The sequence below is a fragment of the Theropithecus gelada genome, chromosome 14, assembly GCF_003255815.1.
Source record: "Theropithecus gelada isolate Dixy chromosome 14, Tgel_1.0, whole genome shotgun sequence".
NCBI classification, from domain to species: domain Eukaryota; kingdom Metazoa; phylum Chordata; class Mammalia; order Primates; family Cercopithecidae; genus Theropithecus; species Theropithecus gelada.
Window position 1 is genome coordinate 121,604,573 of NC_037682.1, and position 27,393 is coordinate 121,631,965.

General features: G+C 51.9%; 1 protein-coding gene across 1 annotated transcript; it reads left to right on the forward strand.

The window, feature by feature from the left end:
* ADAMTS15 (ADAM metallopeptidase with thrombospondin type 1 motif 15) lies at positions 1-27,393 on the forward strand. Its single transcript, XM_025358206.1, has 8 exons — positions 1-1,038; positions 12,499-12,631; positions 13,100-13,267; positions 13,475-13,758; positions 20,052-20,229; positions 21,626-21,807; positions 21,914-22,089; positions 23,750-27,393. The coding sequence occupies exons 1-8, from the start codon at positions 82-84 to the stop codon at positions 24,522-24,524; spliced, it is 2,853 nt and encodes a 950-aa protein (XP_025213991.1). The 5' UTR covers positions 1-81; the 3' UTR covers positions 24,525-27,393.

Below are 27,393 nucleotides of genomic sequence, written 5' to 3' on the forward strand. Positions count from 1 at the left end.
CGGGCTGCACGGAGACCGCGTCCGCGGCCGGAGAGCCCGGCCCAGCGCCTTCCCAGAGCGCGGCGGTGCCTGCCGGGCGCCATGCTTCTGCTGGGCATCTTAACCCTGGCTTTCGCCGGGCGAACCGCTGGAGGCTCTGAGCCAGAGCGCGAGGTGGTGGTTCCCATCCGACTGGACCCGGACATCAACGGCCGCCGCTACTACTGGCGGGGTCCCGAGGACTCCGGGGATCAGGGACTCATTTTTCAGATCACAGCGTTTCAGGAAGACTTTTACCTACACCTGACGCCGGATGCTCAGTTCTTGGCGCCCGCCTTCGCCACTGAGCATCTGGGCGTCCCCCTCCAGGGGTTCACCGGGAGCTCTTCAGACCTGCGACGCTGCTTCTACTCTGGGGACGTGAACGCCGAGCCGGACTCGTTCGCAGCTGTGAGCTTGTGCGGGGGGCTCCGCGGAGCCTTTGGCTATCGAGGCGCCGAGTACGTCATTAGCCCGTTGCCCAACGCCAGCGCGCCGGCCGCGCAGCGCAACAGCCAGGGCGCACACCTTCTCCAGCGCCGGGGTGTGCCGGGCGGGCCTTCCGGAGACCCCACCTCTCGCTGCGGGGTGGCCTCGGGCTGGAACCCCGCCATCCTGCGGGCCCTGGACCCTTACAGGCCGCGGCGGGCGGGCTTGGGGGAGAGTCGCAGCCGGCGCAGGTCTGGGCGCGCCAAGCGTTTCGTGTCTATCCCGCGGTACGTGGAGACGCTGGTGGTCGCGGACGAGTCAATGGTCAAGTTCCACGGCGCGGACCTGGAGCATTATCTGCTGACGTTGCTGGCAACGGCGGCGCGACTCTACCGCCATCCCAGCATCCTCAACCCCATCAACATCGTTGTGGTCAAGGTGCTGCTTCTTAGAGATCGTGACTCCGGGCCCAAGGTCACCGGCAACGCGGCCCTGACCCTGCGCAACTTCTGTGCCTGGCAGAAGAAGCTGAACAAAGTGAGTGACAAGCACCCCGAGTACTGGGACACCGCCATCCTCTTCACCAGGCAGGTGAGTTGATCTGCTGTCATTTTGCACCCATAGAGTCCCGTTCTTTAGGGTCACCTCCCCTAGCGCTCCAAATCCCCTTTGTATCGTGCAATGCCTCCGAGTTTAAACTTCGTTAACTTCTTCCGACTCCAACTGTAGTTTTCCGGAGAGCCCTCTCCTAGGCTCGGCGGAGCGGCGGCTCACGTGCATCTGGGCCATTGGAGGAGAGCCTGCGCTTTCGGAAGGTGTTGGCCTGGCGCGGCCAATCAGCGCCTCCTGGATCGGGCGCCGAGGGGCCGGAACCCAGGAAGTTGCCGCCCCGGAGCCGCAGTTTGTGTCCAAGACCGATAGGAGACGCTATGAGGATGGTGTTGGATTGGGCGGAAACGGCCCGCCCCTATTGTATGGGCGGCTGAGACTTCTCGGACACCTCATGAGGTTTCCTTTTGAGGGTTGTAGAACTGAAGGTGATCCAAGGTCAGCGCCTGCTGCATTTCTCTCGGGTAACATGTTGTCCCCTCTCTGTACTGGGCCTGGAAAGCCTGGATTTGGGTGGAGGGAATCATTGAGAGATTTTGTGAGTTTGCAGTGACAGGCCAGACTCAAGTACTGCGAGCATCCCTCCTTCACTGCCGCTTCTCCTACAGCCTTCTCTGCTGGGCATGGTCCAAGGGGCTTCTAGACCATTCTGAGCAGGCAGTGTAGTTAGGGCACCTGTTTGGAGCTGAGACTGTTTCACTTGGAGTTTCAAGTGGAGTTTCACTTGGAGCTGAGTTGGGAAAATCTTTTCCAATTTTCCTGTATCCTTGCTGTCAGAGGGTGACCCGTTTGCCCAGATGTATACTACAGAGCAGAGCTGGCACGCTTGCTCCTGCTCCCAAGTCACTATAATTCCTATGACTACACTTGACTTCAGGGCTCTAGCTTCTGCCCTTGCTGGGGTGGAAGTGGTGTGAGCTTAGTCAAGAGTATTTGGAGATTCCAGCCGTAGAGTTAGAAGGAAACTGAGTATTGGGATTAGAAAGATGGACCCAGCCCAGGAAGCAGCCCTGCCTTTTGCAAGGCCTTACCTGATATTCTATGTCAAAGAAGCTCTGAATCTGTGAACATTTAGATTCACAGGTGTTGGAGTGATTGGGCACTGTGGAGTATTTGGATTCTTGAAACTTCTCAGATACAGGAGGCTGGGAGGAAAAGAGCCATCCAAGTGAGCTCCTGCTTCCGATTTGGGGGACGGTGACTTGAATCTGTGCCATGCTCTATTTTTGTTATTATCATAACCACAGCATTCTGGGGAGGGCATGGAATCCTTGGTTACCTCTGGGGCTCTAACTCTCCACTGTTTCCAAATGGTCACTCAAAGTTGGACTGGAGCACACCAGGCTGGAGCTGGAGTCTTCCACAGTAACCCATTTGGCACAGATAGTCCCTTCCTAGAGTCGAACTTCCTCCTTTCCAGCCTTCTTCTCCTCCCACCACCTGGTTTCTCTAGGGAGGTCTTTGGCCTGAGTCTGTTTCCTTGTGCTCATTCTTCCAACTGAGGTCTGTTGAGCTGCCACTGCCCAGCCTCTGCAAGCACTGCCTGAGTCATGGGGAAGCTGCAAAGGAGGTGGCTTTGACCTCTGCACACAGACCAGCTTGGCAGTTAGATTGCTGGGGCTTGAAAAAAAGCAAAGGCCAAGAACAGGATATCTTAATGGGCAAAGCAGCTGTTGCCCCATTTGCTACCTGGGCTGCCCCATTGAAGGTCACTCACTGGCTCCAAAATAAAAGCCCTCAGCCTCTGCAGCCTGGTGGTGAAGGCTGGCTTCTGGAGTCAGCCCTGGGAAGAGAACTGCTGCTGGGCATAGGACCCTGCCGTCAGAAGGAGGCCGCCTTTTGAAGAAGAAGCAATCAAACAGCATGACAGCTTCCATTTCTCAGTAGTGTGTGTTCAGCCCCCTGGGGGCTGTGTTGTCCATGCATAATGGGTACAAGACGCATGACCACTGGATCAGAAGCAGCGACGTGCAGGATGTGACTTTTAGAAGCTGTCTTCCCCTTAGGTGCCTAGAGAGCAAAGCCAGGGAGTCGGGCTTCTGTGTTGTCAGGGCTGCCATCAAGGTATGTACATTTATGCTTCAGAGTAAGCACCTCTCCCCCACCTCCTCACCAGCTGGGACTTCAGGGCCTTCTGCATATTCTGAGAGTCTCAGGATCTTCTCACTGCTGATCTCTCCGGGGGAAGGTACAGTATTCAGTGAGAACAGGAGCGAGTAGCTGCCCTTTCTAAGATTAAGGCAGACGCGGTCTCCAGGAACCTTCACCGCCCGGAAACGAGAATATAGTGGTTGTACAACAAGTATTTTGACAATTTGAGGAGTTTACTTAAAGATTCAGAGTCAGTTCATGGAGAAAAGTGCACATTTGATTTTGCAAAGTGATCGGTCTCCAGGCTCATAACAGCAGGGTGAGGTCAGCACAGGACTGGAACCAGGATCTGTGAAGAACCAGAGCCAGAGTGTTGCTCATTTATTTCTGTGAGGAGAGAAGTTTCTTTGGCTTCCTGTTGCACTGGGCGGCAGGAGCCAGGTATTTAATGCTGAGACTTTGTAGGCCCTTATTCCCTGAGACTTCTCTGTCTTTAGGTCCAATAACGCTGCCGTTTGGGTAACCCTTTGTGGTAGAATGGCTTTCATTCATTTATTCGTACACTCTTTTAATACTTGTTGAGCATTATTTATTATTATTTCTAGGTATTACCCTGGGCTGTGGAGCTACAAATAGTAATAAAATGTGGTCTTGGCCGGGCGCGGTGGCTCACCTCTTGGGAGGCCAAGACGGGCGGATCATGAGGTCAAGAGATCGAGACCATCCTGGCAAACATGGTGAAACCCCATCTCTACTAAATATACAAAAATTAGCCGGGCGTGGTGGCGGGCGCCTATAGTCCCAGCTACTCAGGAGGCTGAGGCAGGAGAATCACTTGAACAGAGGTTGCAGTGAGCCGAGGTTGTGCCACTGCACTCCAGCCTGGCGACAGAGTGACGCTCTGTGCCAAAAAAAAAAAAAAAAAAAAAAAAAAAGTGGTATCAGGTCCCCAGGAATTCACAATGTGATGAGGAGCTTACAAGACAACAGCTAATTTCAACAGGATGTGCTAAGTGCCAGACCAGCCCCGCTGGGGAGGAGGGGCGTTCTCCTGAATGCTGGAGCTAAGGAAGCGCTCCAAGGGATGGGAGCAGAAAGGGTACTGGCTGCGGAGTGGGGGCTGGGGAGGGGAGCTTGTTTTCTGTGTCATCAGATGCCCTCTCCTCCATTCCCCTGCCTGCTTTGCTATCTGTGACCTTTTCTCTTCTGGACTGATTTTTTTTTTTAAGGACTTGTAGTTTATGGTTTTACTGTCTGTTTCTTGATTTCTTTCTTTTTTTTTTAAGGACTTGTATTTTATGGTTATTCTGTCTGCTTCTTCATTTATTTCTCTTTTTTTTAGGACTTGTATTTTATGGTTATTCTGTCTGCTTCTTCATTTATTTCTCTTTTTTTTAGGACTTGTATTTTATGGTTATTCTGTCTGCTTCTTCATTTATTTCTTTATTTTTTAGAGACAGGGTCTCATTCTGTCACCCAGGCTGGGGTGCAGTGGTGCCGTCAACTCACTGCAGCCTTTAACTCCTGGGCTCAGGCAATCCTCCCACCCCAGCTTCCTGAGTAGCTGGACTACAGGCCTGCACTGCCGTGACCAGCTAATTTATTTTTGTAGAGATAGGGTCTCACTATGTTAACCAGGCTGATCCTGAACTCCTGGCCTCAAGAGATCCTCCTGCCTCAGCCTCCCAATGTTTTAGGATTACAGGTGTGAGCCACCATGTCTGGGCTCTGTAATATTCTTTGTGAGAAGACTTTTAACTACAAATTTCATTTTTAAAACATATATATTCAAGTTGTTTTTCTTGAGTGAACTTTGGTCATTTATATTTTTCAAGAAATTTTTCCATATCATTTGAGTTGTGAATTCATTGACAAAAAGTTGCTTATAATATTGTCTACTATGTTTCCCACCTCAGTCTCTCAGTCTCACCCAGCCTGTAGTTGGGACTACAGGCATGTGCCACTATGCCTGACTAAATTAAAAAAACGTCTTTTTTGGAGATGAGGTCTTGCTGTGTTGCCCAGGCTGGTCTCAAACTCCTGGGCTCAAGCAATTTGCTCGCCTTGGCCTCCCAAAGTGCTGAAATTACAGGCCTGAGCCACTGCGCCTGGTCTATTTTGTTTGTTTTTTTCCTGTTGCTTCTTCGTATCATTTGACGCCACCTCTATTCCCTCTCCTCTGGCTCTTCTTCCATGCTCTCACCTTCCTCTTTTGGGACTATCCAGGCAGGATCTTTACAGTCTTTCTCTTCCCCCTTACTCTCTTCATTCGTACTCTGACTTTTCCCCGCTCACAACCCGGAGCTTGGTGCTATCTTCTTGTTTTGACCTTGAGCAGTACTGTGTTGCACTGGGGATACCCTACACTGCGCAGAGCGGAACAGCATTCTAGAACCTCATGTGAAACAGGCGCCAGTTCTTTTGATGATAAAGCACTTGTCATAGGGCAGTGATATTTACTGTTCAGATAAAAATAGTTAATAATGAAGTGATAATACGTATGTTACACATATCTCCCTATACAATAGAAAAGGATCATGATTTCATTAGGATCTTTCTTGAAGTTGGACTTTGGAAGATATTAGGAGACAGAGGTCATTGGTAGATTTAGTATTTAATAATTTGTTATTCTTGGCCACTAACTGGAACCGCAACACCATGCCTTCTGGGAGGGAGGAGGGAAGGAGTGGGAAGAGAGAGGGAGGAGTGGAATATGTTGGTTCCCTGTCTTGCAGGATGAGTGCTCTCTCTCTTTAGTTACATCAAATGAGTTCGCCTGATATTAATGTCAGCAGATGGGGGAGGAAGGTTGGAGGGAATCTTTTTCTTTTATTTTTAACTGCTGGTCTAGTCAGAAAGGCAAGTGAGTTTTTCTCTTTCTTTAGGTCTCACTCTCCTTCTGTCTTTGAACTTCTCTGTAGTTGTTTGCGTCCCCTCTTACCCCTGGAATTTCCCCCCAACCTTTCCTTGACACCTTGACTTGATCACGTGGCATGATGGAAAGAATACAGGTTTGGAGTCAGGCAGAGCTGTGTATGAATCAGGGGGCTGAACTCTCTAGCAATGGACATTGCATGAGTCAGCTATGTGCACTTTGCTTTCCTCATTCTTAGAATGAGGATAATGATGATGACATGATACCTCACTTACAGGGCTGTTGCAAAGATGAGTGTTACTGAGTGGTCCAGAATAGGCCCCCAGTTATGGTAGTTATTATCATCACTACCTTAGTAGTCACTTAGTACATGCTCCTTGTTGAATAACTAGCTGTGGATCCCTTGCCAGACTCAAGTTTGGGATAGCCCTGATTTAAAGCATTCTGCCCCATTGCCCTTGCAAGTATGCTTAACACTTGTTCCTGTTTTTGTATGGAAGCTACGGACATCAGCATCTGCTAATCTCACTGATCTGTAAACTCCTTTTGGGCAGGAACCTCTTTAGTCTTTATAGGCCCCTGCGTGGATCCCTGGATCCCTGCAAGTCGGCTGTTCAGTAGGTGATTTTGGAAGGAAGGTGCAGACAGAAGTGCAGGGGCTGCCTGTAGTTCTGGGTGCTTAGGTAGCTCAGCTCCCTTCCTGGGGTCATTCATCCAGCTTTTGAGGCTGTCAGGCTGCAGGGTTGGGAGAGGGAGTCTTCGATTCTTCTGGCATTTCACCCTGGCTCTTTGCCATGAGGTTTTGCCCTGAAGAAAGAAGGGGCTCCAGCGAGGTGTGTGTTTAATCCACCTTGGAGTCAGCAGACAGGGTGCATGACAGGGCAGGGATGGGGTCAGTGTGTCAATGCAGGTGTGGGGCAAGGAGCCAGGGGCTTGCTCAGCCAGCGAGGTGGTGCAGACAGTGCTCTCAGAGAACTCTTAGCACTTAATCCTGCTTCTCCCTCTCCCCAGAACTCTTCCCACTCAGTGTCAATCAGCACTTGCTTGAGATATAGGGTGGGGCCTTCCATTCTTGGGGTGATATGCACCAGAGGCAGCAGGAAGTCATGGTGAGAGCTCAACCCTGCTGCTGCGCTGCCTGGACTTCAATCCTCACTCTGCCTCCTTCCTCTCTGTCTAACCTTGGGCTTACTGTGTGACCCTGGGCTAGGTACTTACCTTCTCTGGTTCTCTTCTGTGCGATGGAGGCTGAAAATGGCGTCTTCTTCCTAAAGCTGTGAGGATTAAATGAATGAAGGCAGGTAAAGCTCTCGCGACAGTCTGGCACACAGTAGCCAATCAGTAAATGTTAGCTATTATCACTGTATTTGTAGGCACCCTCTCTTGCAGGGGTGATTTTTTTTTAAATAGAAGATTTAGTCTTCTTGCAAGCTTGGGGTTCCTCTTCTTCATTGAGGTAATTATTGTTGTTTTGGTTACCTCACTCTCTTGCAATAATACCATTTTGTACATCTGGAGGGATTTATATGCCAGCGAAATAGAATCTGCCAGTAGAAGTAACTAACATTCTTCATCACATTGCCAAGGCACTGAATTGCTAGATTTTATTTCTTCTAGCAAAGCAAGGCCCTCCCATCCTTGGGGATTACAAACAGACATGGATTTTGGGCTGGACAAGGAAATACAGTGACGCATGGCAGAGATTCAGATGGGAAACAAGTTAAAGGCACAGTAGTAATACTAGCGCAGGGTGCTTTTCACCAGTAATTATGGTCTCCTAAGCAGTGCTGCATGATTTAGACCAAAGAACGTAGCTTTGGATTTGGGATCTCATTCTTCGCTCAATAGCCACAGGGACTGGGGTGCGTAATCTCAAGTCACTGAGCCTCAGCTTCCTCATCTGCAACATGAGAGGACAGCCCTAAAGTCCTGTGAGTGTAATACTTGGATGCTGTGATGCAGCCATGAAGATGAGCTCTGGCTCTCCTGCCTAGAACTTCAATGGAAGCAGGAATTTGGCGACATGAGAATGCATAAGTCTTCTGCCACATTAAAAATGTTAATGTGCGGCCAGGTGCAGTAGCTCGCACCTGTAATCCCAGCACTTTGGGAGGCTGGGGCAGGTGGATCACTTGAGACCAGGAGTTTGACACCAGCCTGGCCAACATGGTGAAACCCAGTCTCTACTAAAAATGCAAAAATTAGCCAGGCGTGGTGGTGCATGCCTGTAATCCCAGCTGCTTGGGAGGCTGAGGCACGAGATGCTTGAACCCAGGAGGCGGAGGTTGCAGTGAGTCGAGATCACACGACTGACTGTACTCCAGCCTGGGCAATAGAGCGAGACCCAGTCTCAAAAAAAAAAAAAAGTTAATGTGCTTGATTTTTGTGTATCCCTCTCTGTTTGTATTGCTGGAAAACATTGAGCATCTTGGTACATGCCTGGGAAATGAGAGGAGGTAGGAAGGAGGTTCTCAGGGAGGGCAGCTGGTGGGAATCGTGCTGGAGGCGTGTATGGAGTGACATTGGTAAACAAGCCACTGCCAGGTGTTATCCTTGTTTATTTTTTTAAGTTGTGGCTCCAATCCTAAATTATTTTATAAGAAGGGACAGTTAGAAAATAACAGTCCAGGAGGATTAGGTTCCTGGCCAAGATGATTCCAGGATCATCTGGAAAAGCAGCTGCAGCTACAAAGAGAAATGGCCAATTGCTGGGAATCGTAAGTCAGGTAGGGTCTGGGTTGGGAATACTCACACCCTCTAGGAGGAAGAAGGTAGAATAGCTTGTGTTTTGTGGAGGCAAGCACTTGAGCTGAAGAGGTTAAGGCAGTTTTAGTGCCTCTGAGTTCATTCCAGAAGGGTGGAGATTTTTGATGCCACAGATGAGGCACTGCTGGGCCCCTGTATAAGCACTTGTAGGCGTTCAAAGTGCAAAGGCCCAGCGGTTCCTCACTGAGTCCCTGCAGGGGTGGCAGGAGGACAGGCAGAGCTTCTGACCCCACACAGCTGTGTCTTCCCACAGTGAAGACGCCGGTTACTGCAAGACGGCTGCTTCCAGAGCCACTCTCACCCTCAGGAAATTTGCCGGCTCTTTCCTTGTTCCTCTTGTTTGATCCAGGGAAACCGGGACTTCTTGATGGAAAGAACAGGTTGCTCCTGGCCAAGCAGGGCCTGCAGCTGCATGTCTTTGCCCCAGAGAAAATCCACCCTCCCTGGGAGGAAGGAGGCTTTTGGCCGTGAGGACTTCCCAGCCACAGAGGCGGCTGCAGGGTGGCTGAGTTCCAGGCGCCCTCTGGATCCCAGTCTGAGCATTCAATCTGGTCTAGCAGTTTCTTTCTTTCTTTTTAACGTTTTAATTTTTGTAGAGATGGGGTCTTGTTATGCTGCCCAAGCTGGTCTTGACCTCCTGGCCTCAAGTCATCCTCCCGCCTTGGCCTCCCAAAGTGCTAGGATTACAGGCCCCAGCCACTGTGTCCTGCCTGGTCCAGGCATTTGTGAAGAGCGGGGCTGGGGAACAGGACTCTGAATCTCTGCGTGGGTGACTTCCACTCTTCTGAGAGTGAGTGCTGTCAACTACATGACTTGGGTCAGTAGACAAGATGTTCCTTGGGGTTCTGGAAACATGTCATTCTGTGGGTTCCTTTCATAACCTACAGGGCCAGAAGGGGCTGCATGCTCTGGGACCGGGGAAGGAGCAGAGGCTGAAAGCACTGATTGATTCAGGCCCTAGTTGAAAGTTGGTCCTTCCCCGGAGCAGGAAACCAAGGCCCCAAAAAGAGAGAGGACTTGGATAAAGTCACACATGTACTTAGTGATGGGGCCAGGACCAGAATCTAGACTTCCTGATTCTTATTTCCATACCCTCTCCCTCTTACACAGGGAGCAGTGAGCAGGCAGGGCAGCCTAGAGGCACCCCCACAGGTTGCAACTGCTGGGCTAGAATGTCCAGAGCCCCAGCCTTGCTGGGTCTTACACTACACCAATCCCACACCTACATCCTTCACTATGCCCTTGCAAGAGCCTTCATCCCTGCCCTCATCTTGGCTCCTTTCCCCATAGTTTACACGCTGATCCATGTTCCTCAGCTGTCACATTCCCTAAACTGCTGGTCAGGTGAAGGTCCCTTCTCAAGTTTTATTTTGTTTTGTTCTTTGTTTTTTGAGACAGAGTCTTGCTCTGTCACCCAGATTGGAATGCAGTGGCGTGATCACGGGTCACTGTAGCATTACCCTTCCAGGCTCAAGTGATCCTCCCACCTGAGCCTCCTGAGTAGCTGGGATTACAGGTATGCACCATCATGCCTGGCTAATTTTGTTTATATTTTGTAGAGATGGAGTCTCACTATGTTTCCCAGGCTGGGCTTGAACTCCTGGACTCAAGCGATCTGCCTCCTTGGCCTCCCAAAGTGCTGGGATTACAGGCATAAGCCACTGTGCCCAGGCCCCTCCCAAGTTTTGACAGTGGTGGTTTTCTAGGTTTCAGAGCTCTTGGGAAGGAAAACTTTCTGGGAGAGTGAGTCTTTGAAGATGAAAGAATATGGGAAGAGAAGGGCATTTGAAGTCCTCCATGGGGCTCCTAGAAGTGGAAGAAATGCTTCCAGCAAGCACAGGCGGCAGACCTGGCTGGGTGTGCAGGGCACGCGTCATTGCCTCTGGTGCACCCGGGTTCAGGCTGGTCACCCTCGAAATAACTGTTCACTCATTAGGAGGTGTGACTATCACCTGACCGTGGGAAGCCAAGTTTGACTGCTCAGGTGGTAAACCTCTGAGTGCTTTGGATTAAATTTTGCTGATTTTCTGTACTCTGACCGCTTTTCCTCCCATGCCCCATGGCTCCTGGCTCCCTGCACTGTGCTGCTGCCCACCTTCGCTCCTTGCCAGCATGTACACAGATGTACATGCGGCCTCACATACACGTGCACATGCATGCAGACATGTGCTTCTTTGCCTGTGGAAGGTGGTAATAATAGTCGTTATTTCAGTGGGATGTTGTGAGGATTAAATAGGGCCATTCGTGCAAAGTGCATGCACAGTGTCAGCATTTAATACATCATGGCCATGATGAACTATGGGCATGCACCTAGTTCCCACCTCTGACAAATAGATATAATAATATATCTGCATCATAAGCCTATTGTGAGGATTAAATGGGGTGACACGTAGTAGCTTCCTGTGAAATGCAGAATGCCTTATGCATTGAAGGCAGCGATGTAATGAAGAGAGAACCAGCATCACTGATTCAACACATGTCTTCTTCTTCTTCTTTTTTTTTATTTGAGTTGGAGTTTTGCTCTTGTTGCCCAGGCTGGAGTGCAATGGTGCGATCTTGGCTCACTGCAACCTCTGCCTTCCAGGTTCAAGTGATTCTCCTGCTTCAGACTCCCTAGTAGCTGGTATTACAAGCACCCGTCACCATGCTTGGCTAATTTTTGTATTTTTAGTAGAGACAGGGTTTCGCCATGTTGGCCAGGCTGGTCTCGAACTCCTGACTTCAGGTGATTCACCTGCCTCGGCCTCCCAAAGTGCTGAGGTTACAGGTGTGGGCCACTGTGCCTGACCCAACACACGTCTTCTTAAGAGGAGCAGAATGTACACAAGTGTCTCATCCTATTTCCAACTCTTGGGCTTTTAAGGTATCTGGCAGTGTTTCTGGCCAACGACACTGAGTAAGTTCTTTGAGATATCCACCCTGGAAGCCCTATCCTGCCTTTCTGTGTCCCCTGGGAATACTTCCTGTCAGGGTTTGCTGCTGGAGGCCCTAGGTTCTGCAGCCAAGTTAAGCTTCAGTACAAAACGAGGGACCTTCCTGCTTAGGTGGCCATCCCTCTATTTCATGTATCTTTCTTCCTAGCAGCCACTGAGCCTGTGTCCCCTTGTGTTTCTGTAGCCAATGAAACTGTGTCTGGATGGGGACTTGGGTTCACCTCACTGCTTCCTCCCAGTCTAAGGCAGCCAAATTGCTGGCATGGGTGGGTCCTTGGCCGGCAGCCCTCTGGCTGAGAATCTGAACTTAATTCATGGTTGGCCAAAAGGCAGCCCAGCAAAGACCGAGGCTGCTCGAAGCTGCCTCTGGGTGGGAATGGGACTGGCTTCCTCCCTGTTGCCTCAGCGAGCCTCCCCTGGCTATGGCAGTCACTGCTTTTCTGGTCTGGAGGGCTGTCTCTCTGTAAAGCAGTGGCCCTTGTAGTTTAATTTGGTACCTCCTAACTTCCTCCCCGAGGACCTCCCTGCATAGGGTTTAGGCAAAGTCTTTTGGTGAGCCACAGAGCCCTTCCTAAGTTTCCTCCCTCAGCCTGGGTTCATTCTGTGAACAGCCCCACAACCTCCTAGGAAGAAGGGCCCGGCTAGAAAGTGCTGGGCCTGGTGAGGTTGGAATGAGACGAGCTGGAATGTCCCATAGGATGCCCTTTCTTCCCTTCAGGTCCTTTCTGTCACTGTCTCTAACTTTGGGCTGGCTTCTGCTTCTCCCCCACCCGGCAGGACCTGTGTGGAGCCACCACCTGTGACACCCTGGGCATGGCCGATGTGGGCACCATGTGTGACCCCAAGAGAAGCTGCTCTGTCATTGAGGACGATGGGCTTCCATCCGCCTTCACCACTGCCCACGAGCTGGGTAAGGCTGGATAAGCTCCTCTTGGGGTCTTCTGGGTTTGCCTGGGACGCCCTGGAGGGTGGGAGACACGTGTCTTTGCCCCTTGTGTTCTGAAGCCTCAGGACCCCTTCTCAGGGCACAGTGAGCCTTAGCAGCAGCTTTGTTGTACTTTTTCCGATTGCTGCAGCCCCACTGGCCGGTGATGTGGTTTGAGCCCCTCAGTAGAGTGTCTCAGCACTTAGGCACTGTGGGGACACCATGTTAACGACACGGAGGTACATTCTGTTGTCAGGGAGCCCACAGCCTGATGCAGGGGACAGAAAACACAAGAACATGATCTTGAGGACATTTGAAAGCAGTCTGTTGATAGGTGGCAGTGACCAGCCTGAAAACTGCTGACATATGCTTTCTAGTTCCCCTTCCCCATTCCTCCCTCCAACCCCCATGTCCTTCCTCCTGCCCTCTCAGTCCTCTTGCCTCACCCGACAGGCCACGTGTTCAACATGCCCCATGACAATGTGAAAGTCTGTGAGGAGGTGTTTGGGAAGCTCCGAGCCAACCACATGATGTCCCCGACCCTCATCCAGATCGACCGCGCCAACCCCTGGTCAGCCTGCAGTGCTGCCATCATCACTGACTTCCTGGACAGCGGGCACGGTAAGCCAGGATGGCGGGAGGGCAGTGAGGCCGCCTCGGAGGAGGCTTTGCTGCTGCCCCTGGTGGAGGTGCTCACTTCTCCTCTGTACCTTAGGTGTGTGTGCCCCCTCGGAGCTGGGCTCTGACATGAGTGCATTCCTGTTGCCCTGGGCTAGCCAAACCTCATCTTCCCAGCTCATCCTAACGAACGCCCTCGGCTCTCTGCAGGTGACTGCCTCCTGGACCAACCCAGCAAACCCATCTCCCTGCCCGAGGATCTGCCCGGTGCCAGCTACACCCTGAGCCAGCAGTGCGAGCTGGCCTTTGGCGTGGGCTCCAAGCCCTGTCCTTACATGCAGTACTGCACCAAGCTGTGGTGCACTGGGAAGGCCAAGGGACAGATGGTGTGCCAGACCCGCCACTTCCCCTGGGCCGATGGCACCAGCTGTGGCGAGGGCAAGTTCTGCCTCAAAGGGGCCTGTGTGGAGAGACACAACCTCAACAAGCACAGGGTGAGTGAATTCTGGAGCTGTGCTCGGGACTGCTGGGAGGACGGACGGAGACCTGGGGGCCTCCCCTGCCCTTGGTCTTCACCAGGAAGCTGCCTAGCACAGATTGGCCATGGGACCATCACTGTTGCATTGCTGAGCTGTGCCTTCACTGCCCTCTATATGGTCCTGTCCCCTTCTTGACCCTAAGACTGGAGAGAGAAGCTGTGGCAGGTCAGAGGACTTGGAGAGGCCTCAGACACGTGGAGAAAAGCCTTCAACGGGAGGTGGGGTCTCAGCCCTGAGCTCCAGGCCTCGTCCTACCTGGGGAGGAGCTCTGGGCTCAAAGCTGAACACCTAGTGTTAGAAGTGGCTCACTCGCTGCTCCTCCCTTCCTTCCCACGTCTGCTCTTTCCCAGCGTGTTCCACACCCAGGGAGGGAGCTGGGGACCATGCGCAGGAGCAGGCCTTAGAACTGCAGGGAAGCAAAGCCCTGGGCGAGCTTCAGGAACTGGCTGCATTCTGAACCAAGCGTCCATTTCTGTTGCAATTGCTGTTTTTCTGTAGCAGAAACATAGTTGAACAATACTTGTTTTCCCTCCTGATAAACAAATAGCAACCGAACAAGAACACATCCAGAATCCCAAATATTCTCTGAATGTAATAACTCTATCTTCTTCAGGTCTTGTTTTGGGGGTAGGAGAGGAATTTGTACTTTTCTGGGCAGGAAGAAGAGGTCTGTCCTCCTCCTGGATCCTGGAGCTGACTGTCCCTTCCCATCCCTGTTCTCAGCTCGGGGAGGACTTGCCTCTGGGCACAGAGTCAACGTCACAAAAAAGCATCCACCAAGCACATTATCAATTGCCCTGAGATGAGTATGGCACAGAATTATTTAAAATATTTTTCTGTGTTCTGGGGATACATATCTAATTAAACCTTAACTGTTTGCTAGGCAACAACCCACTGTGTTCAGGGAACTAGGTAAGATACTGTGGTGGTCAGAAAAAGAAATAAAACACAGGCCATGCCTCAGAGAGCTCATAGTCAAGTGGGGAAGCTCGAAATGTGGCTGTGATACAAGACGCAGAGAGGCACGTGTTATGCAGAAGGACAGAAGAATGAAAATATGTCACAGGAGAACAGGGGTCAAGAGATTAATGATGATGAGAGGGGACTGAGAAAACTTGGAGGAGGAGGTTAGATTTGAAGAGAGCCTGAGGGATAAGTAGGATCCCTGTAAGCAGAAACAGAGCAAGGCAGGGAGGTCCTGGGCGAGTCGGAGTGAGCTGCAGGGCTGCGTAGATGAAGGCTTTATGGGAACTGCCTTTGGGAAGGTTGTTTGGGGCCAGACGGCAGCCATCTTGATTGCCAGGCGCTAGAAGGTCCTGAGGACAGGCAGTATGTGGTCAGTACCTCCTCCTGGGAAGATGAGGCTGGAGGATGCAGAGACAAGTTGAGATAATATTGGACAGAGAAAATGCGGTCTGAGAAGTACCATCTTTCCACACTTTCTGGAATTCTCAGTCTATGATTAGGCAAGATCTACCTCCTCCACCTCTTAAAATCCCTTGGTCACCCTGTTTTAACTGAAACTTTCCAGGAAACCTTCATGGAAGTCACTGCCCTCATTGGCTGAGGTCAGATCGTAAAGTATGTCTTACAAATCACTGCAGCTCCCGCAGATCTGTTTCAGGAATCCCATTCTGACCACCAAGGCCCTGTCTTCCCAGATTAATCCCTCTGGGATTTGGATTCCAACAATTCCTCAATCCCATCTGGGCCTACAATCCATTGCTACAACCTTTCCATCATGCCTCACCCTTCTTCTGCCCTCACCTCCTCCTTCGTGAGCTGAAATTCCACAGTCCTTTTTTGAAATCACTGCCTCGCATACACCCTTAAGTCCCTTGCCCCTGTCTGTTTGCATCAAACTCACTTGGATAAGCCACCATCTGGGTTGACTCCAACTCACTCACCCATTCAATTGTGCTTACACAGGTGACTATGGTTCGAGAAAAACATGCAATTGTGCTCACTGGTCTCAGTTTAAATTCGTGATCTGTGCTGAGCACAGTGGCTCACACTTGTAATCTCAGCACTTTGGGAGGCTGAGGCAGGAGGATCCCTTGAGCCCTGGAATTTGAGACTAGCCTGGGCAACATGGCAAACCCCCCTCTCTACAAAAAATACAAAAATTAGTGGGACGTAGTGGCAGATGCTTGTCCTTCCAGCTACTCAGGAGGCTGAGGCAGAAGGATCGCTTGAACATGGGAGGCAGAGGTTGCATTGAGCCATGATCACGCCACTGCACTCCAACCTGGGTGACAGAGTGAGATCCCATCTCAAGGAAAAAAAAAAAAAAAAAAGAAAAAAGAAAAAGAAAAAGTAAGAAAAAAGTAAAATAAATTGATGACCCGGAAATTTAGGTGGGCCCATAATGCTGTCCAGGAGTCACATTATTTCATTTCCCCAGTTGGTTACTCTCCCAACCTCCTGAACCATTCGTTCACACCCACCATCACCTCTCTCCTCCCATTACCAACTCTTTCTTCCTCCTTTTCAACTTTCACCGATGACTTTTCTTCTCATTTCCCGAAGGGAAAAAAAAAAAATCAAGTAATCAGAAGGGAACTTCCACCCACCCCCCGACCTGCTTCTGCGCCTGTTCTCCACTGTCCCCTTTACCGTGGCTGAATTGTCCCTGCTCTGATCTGAGGCCGCGCTGTGTACTTTGCACAGGAGCCCCATCCCCTCTCGCTTGTTAAGGACATTGCTGATCAATTCTCTGTCTCCTGCTGTGCCAGTATTTCCCAATCTTGAGCTGAATCATGCCTTTTAGAATACAAATCTGTTGTAATTTCTCCCATCTGAAGCAAAACTTCTTACGATCCCACTTCCTTGGTGGTCTGTTTCTCTGACTCCCTTCACAGCAAGTTCCCAGAAGGAGTTGTACAAGCTTTGCTGTCTCCAATTCCATCTCCCCACTTTCTCTGCTGCCCATTCCAGATAGGCGTTGACTACCACCATTTCTCCAAAACAACTCTTATTAAGGCTACCAAATGGCCTGCACACCACGAAGGTCAGTGACTGTTCCCTTTCCTCCCATCGCCCAGCAGGCCAGCAGCATTTGTGGCAACCCAGAGCTCTGGCCCCTGGAACAGGGTCTCTACTGCCTCTCGGTTGCCCTCCTCCCCTTCTCATTACCTTTACTGCTTCTTCCTTATGCTCTCATTTTCTTTTCTTTTCTTTTCTTGAGATGGAGTTCCGCTCTTGTTGCCTAGGCTGGAGTACAGTGGCTTGATCTCGGCTTACTGCAACCTCTACTTCCCGGGTTCAAGCGATTCTCCTGCCTCAGCCGCCTGAGTAGGTAGGATTACAGGTGGCTGCCACCACGCCAGGCTAATTTTTGTATTTTTAGTAGAGACGGAGTTTCACCATGTTGGTCAGGCTGGTCTCGAACTCCTGACCTCAGGTGACCTGCCCGCCTCGGCCTCCCCAAATGTTCAGATTACAGGCGTGAGCCACCGCGCCCGGCCTGTACTCTCATTTTCTAAAGTGTGGAGTGCTTCGGCACTCAGTCCTTTCCCTCTTCACCATCCACACTCAGTCTCTTCGCTGATTCATCTAGACCATGGCTTTCAATACCATCTAGAGCTTGAAGACTCCCAAATTTGCATCTTCAGCCCAGGCCTCGCTCCTGACCTGCAGACTTGCATCTGTAAGGGAATCTGGACGTGTCCATTGGACACCTGATTAGTATCTTATGCATGTGTCGGTGAGACTGAGCTCCTGGTCATCCCCCCTGAAGCTGTGCTGGCAACTCCACGTTCCGGTTGCTCAAGCTGAAACTCTGTTTCTCTCATATGCTTCACAGCCTGTATCTCCACGTCCCTGTGGGGCTATCTTCAAGGCAGATCCAGGATCATTTCTCAGCACTTCATCTGCTCTCACCCTGGCCCCAGCCACCACCCCCCGTCCCCTGGATTAATGCAGTTACCTCTAACTGGTCTCCGTGCTTCTGCTCTTACTCCTTACAGATGATTCCCGCCGTGGCAGCTCTGTTGAAATGCACCTTAGGTTATGCCGCTTCTCTGCTCCGCACCCGTTAGGGGCTTTGCCACGGCTCAGAATGAGCGATCCCATTTCTCGCTGCCTTGTTGGCCCTAGTGACAGTGGCGCACTTCAGGCTCCTCCCCCGCCCCTCAGGGCCGGTGCACTTGCTCCCTCTGCTTGGAATGCCCTTTCTCTGATGTCTGCATGACTTATGCCACCTGTACATCCTTCAGGCACAAGAGAGTTCCCCGTAATCCAGAGCAGCCCTTCCCAACTCCTCCCTCCCCCCTGCTTGGAAGCCCAGCCTCCACGCTGCGTTCACAGATTCATTTTTATTGTCTGTCTCCCCACTAGGGAGTAATTGCCCTGAGGGCAGGGACTTGCACGAGTGTTTGGTGAAGGAATGAGTGAATGGCACAGGGCGGGAGCAGAGTGAACGTTTTTTGTACGAATGGTAAGCAGTGATACCAAATAAAAACCAGGTAGCCTTGTCTCAGAAGCTGCAGGAACAGTGCTACACGCTGAAGAAGAACTGGAGATCACGAGGCCTAGGCACACTCTTTTAGTCTTCACATGGCCGTTGTGGCTTTTGAGGGGGCAGCTTCCGGGGTGTGATGGGGACAAAACCCACAGTGCCAGGCTCTGGGGAGTGAGTATGAGGAAAGAGCCAATGTGGGTGACGCTCTCAGGGAGTGAAAGGATGGAATGAGGTGAGGCACTAGTTTGAGTAGTTTGAGGCCAAAGCAGGGTTGAAGGAGGGTGCTGGTGGTTGTTTTGTATAGGATCAAACAGATGTTGACGCAACGAAACAAGAACTATCTGACAAAAGGGTAGATTGAATAAATCTGCTGGATATGTACACAGGTTAAAGGGTTTCTATGACATGCAGCCAGTTCCTGCTTAGTTCCATGTGAGTTAGGCACTGTGTGGACGGTCGGTGGCAGAGTTGTAATTCCAGGCGAGTACAGCAGCTGGGCTGCTTCCTCTATTGCTCAACTGATGTGTGTTCAGAGGATCCACACTCGTTTCCCTGTCATTCTAAGGAAAACATCATGGATACCGTAAATTTTATTCTCTTTCTACCCTGTTAAAAAAAAACTAGAAAAAAATGAAAGCCCTCCAAAACACTGCACAATTCACCCCGAAGCCAAATAGAGTTTTAGGGTTGCTTAATAGTGTCTTATCTTTATCTCTTCTTAAAAGAAACATTAGAATGGTTCATGGTGAAACTTTCTCAAATACAGCCCCCGATCGAGGTTAAGATCAGTTTGGTCTGGCGTCGAGTCTGAATTATCGAACACTAAGGAATAAAAACATTCACATATCTATGGTGACATTTTTTATCCGTAAGGCTGGGGGCTGGCCATGCCTTAGAGATGCCTGTGAATGCACTGACAACAAATAAAGGGAACGTCTTTTGTTTTTTCTTTTATTCCCGGCAAGCTGTGGGATTCGAGGAATCTCTGAACTTCTGCCGGGGCCAGCGGGGTACTGGGAATTTTCATGACCGTTAGGCCACTTCTATCATCCACCTGATATCAGGCCCGAGTATTATTAGTATTATCCACCCCATTTTTGCAAGTGAAGCCCTGGAAGGCTAAGGAGGATTTGCCATTGCTCAAGCCCACTAGGGTGGTGTGGTATGGGCAGAGTCCATTGAAAACACATCTGGCTGGGCGCGGTAGCTCACGCCTGTCATCCCAGCACTTTGGGAGGCTGAGATGGGCGAATCACTTGAGGTCAGGAGTTTGAGACCAGCCTGGCCAACATGGGGAAACCCCGTCTCTATTAAAAATACAAAATAATTAGCTGGGCATGGTAGCAGGCAGCTGTAATCCCAGCTACTTGGGAGGCTGAGGCTAGAGAATCACTTGAACCTGGGAGGTGGAGGTTGCAGTGAGCCAATATTGCACCATTGCACTCCAGCCTCGGCAAAAGAGGGAGACTCCGCCTCAAAAAAAAAAAAAAAAAAAAAAAGAAACACGTCTGTATCACTCCACCGCCCAGTGAGGCCTCTCTTTTGCATGGCCTCCTTTGCATCTGGGAGCAGTTGCTGTTTGCTAATTAGTTGGTTGGAATGTTGGGTGGGCTCGGTGTATACTGGCCATTTACTTACTGTTTTTTTCTTCATTATACAACATGAATTTCATTCCGGGAAGGTGGGATGAGAACTTGAAGGCTGTACAGTGCAGCTTTTCTATGGGCTAAGGGGCTGGGTGTGGCACCTGGGTCCGCCAAGGAGTATAACAGGCTCTTCCTCACAGGTGGATGGTTCCTGGGCCAAATGGGAGCCCTATGGCCCCTGCTCGCGCACATGTGGCGGGGGCGTGCAGCTGGCCAGGAGGCAGTGCACCAACCCCACTCCTGCCAACGGGGGCAAGTACTGCGAGGGAGTGAGGGTGAAATACCGATCCTGCAACCTGGAACCCTGCCCCAGCTCAGGTGAGGCAGGGAGAGCAGCGGTGGCCTGGGCCCAGGGGAGGCAAGGCCGGAGGTCACCCCTACCCCACCCCTACTCCATGTAATGCAAGGCCTTCAGGTAATTGGGTATACAGGTAATTCAGGTAGGCTGGTATTTCTATCATGGATTCCTATCGATGATGAAGGGACTGCAGTCAAGATTCTAACCTTCAGGACAAAGCCTGGAAGTGGAGAGGTGCAGATTCTTCTTGGGATCATTCCTCTTTCCACTCACCTTTGGCAAGGGTGTTTCCTTCTGGATGCTTAGCCTGGGAGACGAAATGGATCATGGGAATGAGACACTAGAAGTCCTCTTAGCTGGGGCCTGCCCAGCCCATCTTTGTAAGCAGGAGTCCAGAGCCCAATAACTTGGTGGGGAAAAAAAATTACATCTCTATTTTTATTAATGTCTCAATCTAACATTTAGTATTTCTTTCAGAGAGAAATTAGTATTTTTTTAAACTACCTTTCTATCTGAAATTTAGTATTTCTTTCAGTTAGACAACAAAACTATAATAGTAGTAGAAGTACCTGTGACTTTGTCATCAATAGGAATCATGGATATTTGATGACGGGACATTTTGGTTGTTGCAGAATTTTCAAAATGCTGTTTAAGCTCATCCTTACTTCAAAATTATAGTAGTTATCAGGTTCATTACTGAATCACATATATGTATATTTGCTTTTTTGAGACAGAGTCTCACTCACTCTGTTGCCCAGGCTGGAGTGCAGTGGCGTGATCTCGGCTCACTGCAACCTACACCTCCCAGGTTCAAGCGATTCTCCCGCCTCAGCCTCTTGAGCAGCTGGGATTGCAGGCGCCTGCCAACATGCTTGGCTAATTTTTGTATTTTTAGTACAGATGGGGTTTCACCATGTTCGTGAGGCTGGTCTTGAACCCCTGACCTCTGGAGATCTGCCTGCCTCGGCCTCCCAAAGTGCTGGGATTACAGGCATGAGCCACTGTGCTCGGCCCTGAATCATATTTAATGCATTAACAAAAAAGCACATATATCACAGACTTGTTTCAAAATATATTGATAGTTGTGTAGCAAATGTAACTGGTGTTGTCGTTAATCTGTGTAATTTACTTTATGCACTGAGTTACATTATTCTGAAAATAGTTTGCAACTTAGAGGGAGTTTGAGGCTGGGTTACTGGAGAAGGTGGTGCCTAGCTCAGGGGATGTGTTTTCATCTGCACCCTGGGTCCTTTGGGCCCAGCCTGCTTTAGTGCTGTGAGATGGGGGAAGGTTGCAGCTTTGGTGACAAGGGTGGGAAGGGCTAAGAGAGCCATGGCAGGCTGGGAGAGAGGCTTGTCCTTTGCACTGGCCTCAGCCCTTCCCTTCAACTTCTTTCTTATGCTTCTCCCTCCCTAGCCTCCGGAAAGAGCTTCCGGGAGGAGCAGTGTGAGGCTTTCAATGGCTACAACCACAGCACCAACCGGCTCACTCTGGCCGTGGCATGGGTGCCCAAGTACTCAGGCGTGTCTCCTCGGGACAAGTGCAAGCTCATCTGCCGAGCCAATGGCACTGGCTACTTCTATGTGCTGGCACCTAAGGTGAGTGAACCTGGGGCCTGAGAACAAAGTAGGGACCAGGTCTTTGGGGGATCATTGGCTGAGCTGCGCTGCTCTTCCTTCTTTTTCCCCTTCTGGGGCACTGCAGGTGGTGGACGGCACGCTGTGCTCTCCCGACTCCACCTCCGTCTGTGTCCAAGGCAAGTGCATCAAGGCTGGCTGTGATGGGAACCTGGGCTCCAAGAGGAGGTTCGACAAGTGTGGCGTGTGTGGGGGAGACAATAAGAGCTGCAAGAAGGTGACAGGACTCTTCACCAAGCCCATGTGAGTTGGGGTCCTGGAAGGTGCTGCCAGGGAGCAAAGGGAGGGAGGTGGAATTCCCCAGGGCGTTGGAAGCTTGGGTTAGACTGGGGTAAATGTCAGATCCAGCCAGTACCCTTGCTGCAGAGGCCACCCATCTAGGGCTGCTAGTCCTTCACTCACTCATTCATTCACTCATTCATTCATTCTTTCAACAAACAAAGACGAATGCTGGGGGAAGACCTACTTAAAAGGAGACGGTATTCAGGAAGGTGGGCAGAGTTGTTAGGGTCTATATAATGTTCTAGAGTAAGACCGACCTGATTCAGATCGCAGTTACCCATTTTCTGGATGACCCTGGGCAAGGGAACTCAATCTCCAGGTCTCTAGATGTCCCCACTTGTAAAGTGGGTATAATACTAATATATGTCATGTGTGAGGAATAAGGGAGTTAGTCCAAGTAACATAGTTAGCATCGTACCTGGTGCATAATAAATGCCCAATACTCCTTCACCTTGATGAGGCTGAACGTGACAGCTGCCAGGCTCTCCCTGGACTTGAGGCCCTGACCTTGGGGATCAGACTGAGGTGAGAATGGCAATAAACTGCCAAGAGACAGCAAGTGAGTGGCTGGGACTGAAGGAGGCTTCACGTCTTGGACAATCCCTGGGCATCTAGTCCTAGCTGCAGAATCTGGGCCTCCAGCTTGAGCTTCCTGAGGTCAAACACATGCTCCTTGGAAAGCCCTGATCCACGTTCTGGAAGAAGAGGGGGCGGGCAGGGCACCTGAGGTCCCAGCTGGGAGTGGGGGCTATGGTTGGCCCGGAAAATTTGGGAGTCCAGGTGCTGGTGATGGAAAGGCCTAGATGGCTGTCCTGGAGCCTTGACTGTGCTTCTGGACACAACACCCTCTCCTGAGCCGTTGGGTGGTGATGCGCAGGGAGGATGCCCAACCCCGTCTCTGGGAGCTCGGCACCAGGGACAGATGGCATTCCAGGCTGTGCTTCGCAGGGACCTGTGGTGGGGAGGCCACATGGGGAGTAGGAGGTACATACCCCAGGCTCGCCTCACTCGTTAAATGGCAGATGTTCTTTTCACAGCCTGTTGGAGCTGGAAGGAGCCTTAGAAATCATTTAGCTTAACCCACTCATTATGCAGATGAGAACACCAGAACCCAGAGACACTGGCTTGCTTAAAATTGCCAGGAGTTGGCGTGTGAGCCAGGCTGGATCTGCGTCCCTGCCTCCAGGGCCAGTGTCCTCTCACCGCATTGAGCTCCTAGCCTCAGGCTCCAGCATGGTGGACTTATCCCCCCGCTCTACCCCTCGGCGTCCTCCTCCTCCTCGTCCTCACGGCAGATGTCTACACATCCTTGATGTGTGCCAGGCACCATGCTACATGCTTTATGTGCTTTGGTGGACTCAGTCCTCCCTGCAGTTCAATGAGGTGTGTGGAATTCTGAGCTCCACTTTACAGGTGAGGACATGGAGGCTTGGAGAAGCTCAGCAACTTACCCAGCACCAATCGCCAAGGGGCAGGGACCTCTCTGACTCCCAAACCTGTGCTTTCCCTCCCATGCCAGAATTCACCAAAAGCTAGGTTTACTGAGGAAACAGATCCTGGAGCGGTGAGGTCCTTAGGCCCAGGCTTCTGTCTAATGCACAACCCCCATTTCCCACCCCAGGCATGGCTACAATTTCGTGGTGGCCATCCCCGCAGGCGCCTCCAGCATCGACATCCGCCAGCGCGGCTACAAGGGGCTGATTGGGGATGACAACTACCTGGCTCTGAAGAACAGCCAAGGCAAGTACCTGCTCAACGGGCACTTCGTGGTGTCCGCAGTGGAGCGGGACCTGGTGGTGAAGGGCAGCCTGTTGCGGTACAGCGGCACGGGCACAGCGGTGGAGAGCCTGCAGGCCTCCCGGCCCATCCTGGAGCCACTGACCGTGGAGGTCCTCTCCGTGGGGAAGATGACACCGCCCCGGGTCCGCTACTCCTTCTATCTGCCCAAAGAGCCTCGGGAGGACAAGTCCTCCCATCCCAAGGACCCCCGGGGCCCTTCTGTCCTGCACAACAGCGTCCTCAGCCTCTCCAACCAGGTGGAGCAGCCGGACGACAGGCCCCCTGCACGCTGGGTGGCAGGCAGCTGGGGGCCGTGCTCTGTGAGCTGCGGCAGTGGCCTGCAGAAGCGGGCAGTGGACTGCCGGGGCTCCCTGGGGCAGCGCACGGTCCCTGCCTGTGATGCAGCCCATCGGCCCGTGGAGACACAAGCCTGTGGGGAGCCCTGCCCCACCTGGGAGCTCAGCGCCTGGTCACCCTGCTCCAAGAGCTGCGGCCGGGGATTTAAGAGGCGCCCGCTCAAGTGCGTGGGCCACGGAGGCCGGCTGCTGGCCCGGGACCAGTGCAACCTGCGCCGCAAGCCCCAGGAGCTGGACTTCTGCGTCTTGAGGCCGTGCTGAGTGGGGTCATCCCTTTCTCCCCCTCACTCTCCACCCCACTGATGTGCCAGCATTCTGCCAGCTGGAGTAGTGGGCAGAGGACGGTGGCCAGGGGCTCACGCCACGATGTCACCCACATCCAGGGACAAGGACCATGGGCTGGGGTGAGAGATTCCCTCCTCCTCCCTGGACTGGGCAGAAGGAAGCCCAGACACTCCCGCACAGTCTACCTCAGGCCCCGCTCCTCGGGCCAGTTGCGGGAAGAGGCTTTGAGGTGCAGGGCAGAAGGTGCTGAGGCCCAGTTTCCAAGGGACCTGGAGGATGGGCACCTTCCAGGCAGAACTTCAGGGACCCTGGCCCCCGGAAGGGAGGCCACAGGCTGCTGGAAGAGCCATGTCTCAGCAGCTTGGCACCCTCAGGTGGCCCCATGGGCTCTGAGCCGTGTCTGAATGAGGCAGGGTTTTCACGGTGCTTTTAGCCCACCTTCTTTTTTGAACTGACGTGGACTAAGCAATAAAAGCTGGCTGGGGCTGGGCAGAAGCCACGGGGAGAATGAGATTAGGGCCCCTGGAGCCTGGCACTCCACCATAGAAGACGGGGATGTAAACAGGGAGTCCTGAGGTTTCTCGTCCTTCACTCTTGGCCCTCCCTTAAAGAAGCAGCCTCTCCTTCCTCTGGTGTGCAGGGTGTAGGGCTGGTGGGGGGGGCTGCCACCGAAGCGTTCTCTGAGGCTCTGCAGGGAGGGGGGGAAGTCAGTAGGGAGCCTGCTGTCTTCTTCAAGATGGAGCCGGCCATTACAGAAAGACGTTGACATTAGCTAGGGGCGATGGAGTCTGTGGCTGATGCAGGGAGTTTTCGGAAAGTCCTGGAGGGTTCTGCTGTCACTGGACTGGGGTTGGTGCTGAGCTCTGGGCCTGGCTTTGGGGGATGTCACCCTGGGATAGGGAGGAGGAGGCTGCAGTTCTGATGGCTTCCTCCTCCAGAGAGGCACATATATGCAGGCTGATGTCGGAGGGTCTGTGTCACCTCAGACAGCCCTGACAGTGGCCTCAGGCCTGCAGCCATTGTGAGGGGGTGGGGCGTGCCTATGAGGGCTAGGTGCTGAACATCTGTGTGCCTATAAACTCGTCTTCATTCCAACAGCTACTGCTGTCTGCCCTGGGTACGTCACGTTGTATCCCAGGCCTAAGCTTCTCCACTGTTTGCTACCTCAGATTATGCCCTCTAGGAACCCAGCCGTATCCCCCACCTAGGACAGTGGTGACCTGGTCCTTCCACCACACTCAGTCTTTGGAGACTGAGCTTCCAGCCACAGAAATGAGGGTGTGGTGTGTGGCTTCCTGCTCCCCACAGCCCAGCCCCCTGCTGGGCTCCAAAGCCAAAGACGAGGCCTCTTTCTTCAGACTCCTTGAGAGTAGGTTTCAGGAGGCACCAAGAATTGATGACTGACCCGGGGGCCTGGCAGCCACTAGTATGAACTGCTGGAGACCTGTCTGTCTTAGAGACAGGTCAGGAAAATAGAAACAGGCATTTTCTATAGCTCCAAGTGGGGAGCTATTTTGGGGTTAGAGCTTCTTTGGCTAAGCAGGGTGTTTCTTGAAGGTTCGGATGCGCCACTGTGTACACGGGATGTTCTGCCTCTGAGAGTAGGTGATGGATCCAGGGCCTCGGTGGAGAATTTTATTGAGCTAAAATCAAAGCATGTGTCTTCCTGGGAGAGAAGAGTTCAGTTCTTTTCTGTGGGTTTCCCTAATAGTCAGAATCCACAAGCCCACTCCCAGCCAAGCCTCTGCGACGATGTTCTCAGCCGGGTCTAACGCTGGGCTGGAGCCCTTGGACGGAGTTCATGCAGGGGCAGAGGGGGTGCCAGTCTCTGAGGCAGGGCTGCAGTCACCCCTGAAGGACTAAGTGAAGAGGAAACCCTCTGGCCACTGTGGGGTACAGGGACTGAAGGACTAAGAGGAACCCCTCTGTGCCAGTGGCCACTGTGGGCTACAGGGACAAAAGGGACCAAGGTACCAGGCAGAAGCAGATCCTCGCTAGCTGACGACAGCACTGCGCCCTGTGCTTGGTGCACTCCCTCCTTGAGGAGGAGAGGGTGGCATGGGGGCTGTGCGGGATGGCAGGGGGAGTGGGTGGGTGGGAAGAGAGGTGCCATCGGTAGGAGGCTGGCCTCCGGTAGGGCAGAGCAGCTTTTGCCATCAGTACTTTACAAACCATTTCAAGGAAGGACAACCACTCTGGCTCCTGACACAAGCCAGGCCTCAGTGCTTTTATCTGTTGTGGTGTTTTTTTCTTTTTTCTTCTTTCCCCTTTTAAAAGACGCATGACCAAGACAACCTAGGGAGTTTGTCTTGCTTGCCTTTGACTATTTCCTTAATCCAACCATGCCCTCGAGGGCTGAGCAGAGACTAGACTCAAGACACAGGTTTCTGGTGATGGAGTAAAGTTACAGCGGTATCTCATGTCTACACAAGAAGAGGAACGTTCTGAAAGCTCCAACAACTTCTTCAGGGGGATGGACCAGTATGGCTTTGGGCCCAGGATTCCCTAGCCTCCTCTGCCCATTGCATGCACTGATTGGAGGAGTCTGGCCTAAACACTCTCATATGGACCTCGTCATGCTGGAGTGGGGTCTGGCAGGAGCTGATGACAGTTTGAGGGACTTGAGTGTCCCTGGCCTGGCAGTTGCCTCCCGGAAGCACTAGACACTGACACTCACTGGTAGACCCTCCCTCCCCGCCATTCTGTTTGGTTCTTTTGCATTCCATGTACTGCAGAAGGATGGAAGGACCTGGGTGCTGGCTGGGCTGTGTATACTGTGTATACAGGGGAGCTGGCTGCTGAGGTGACCACAGCCTTCTCCTAATAAAGCTGTAGGTATTTAAAA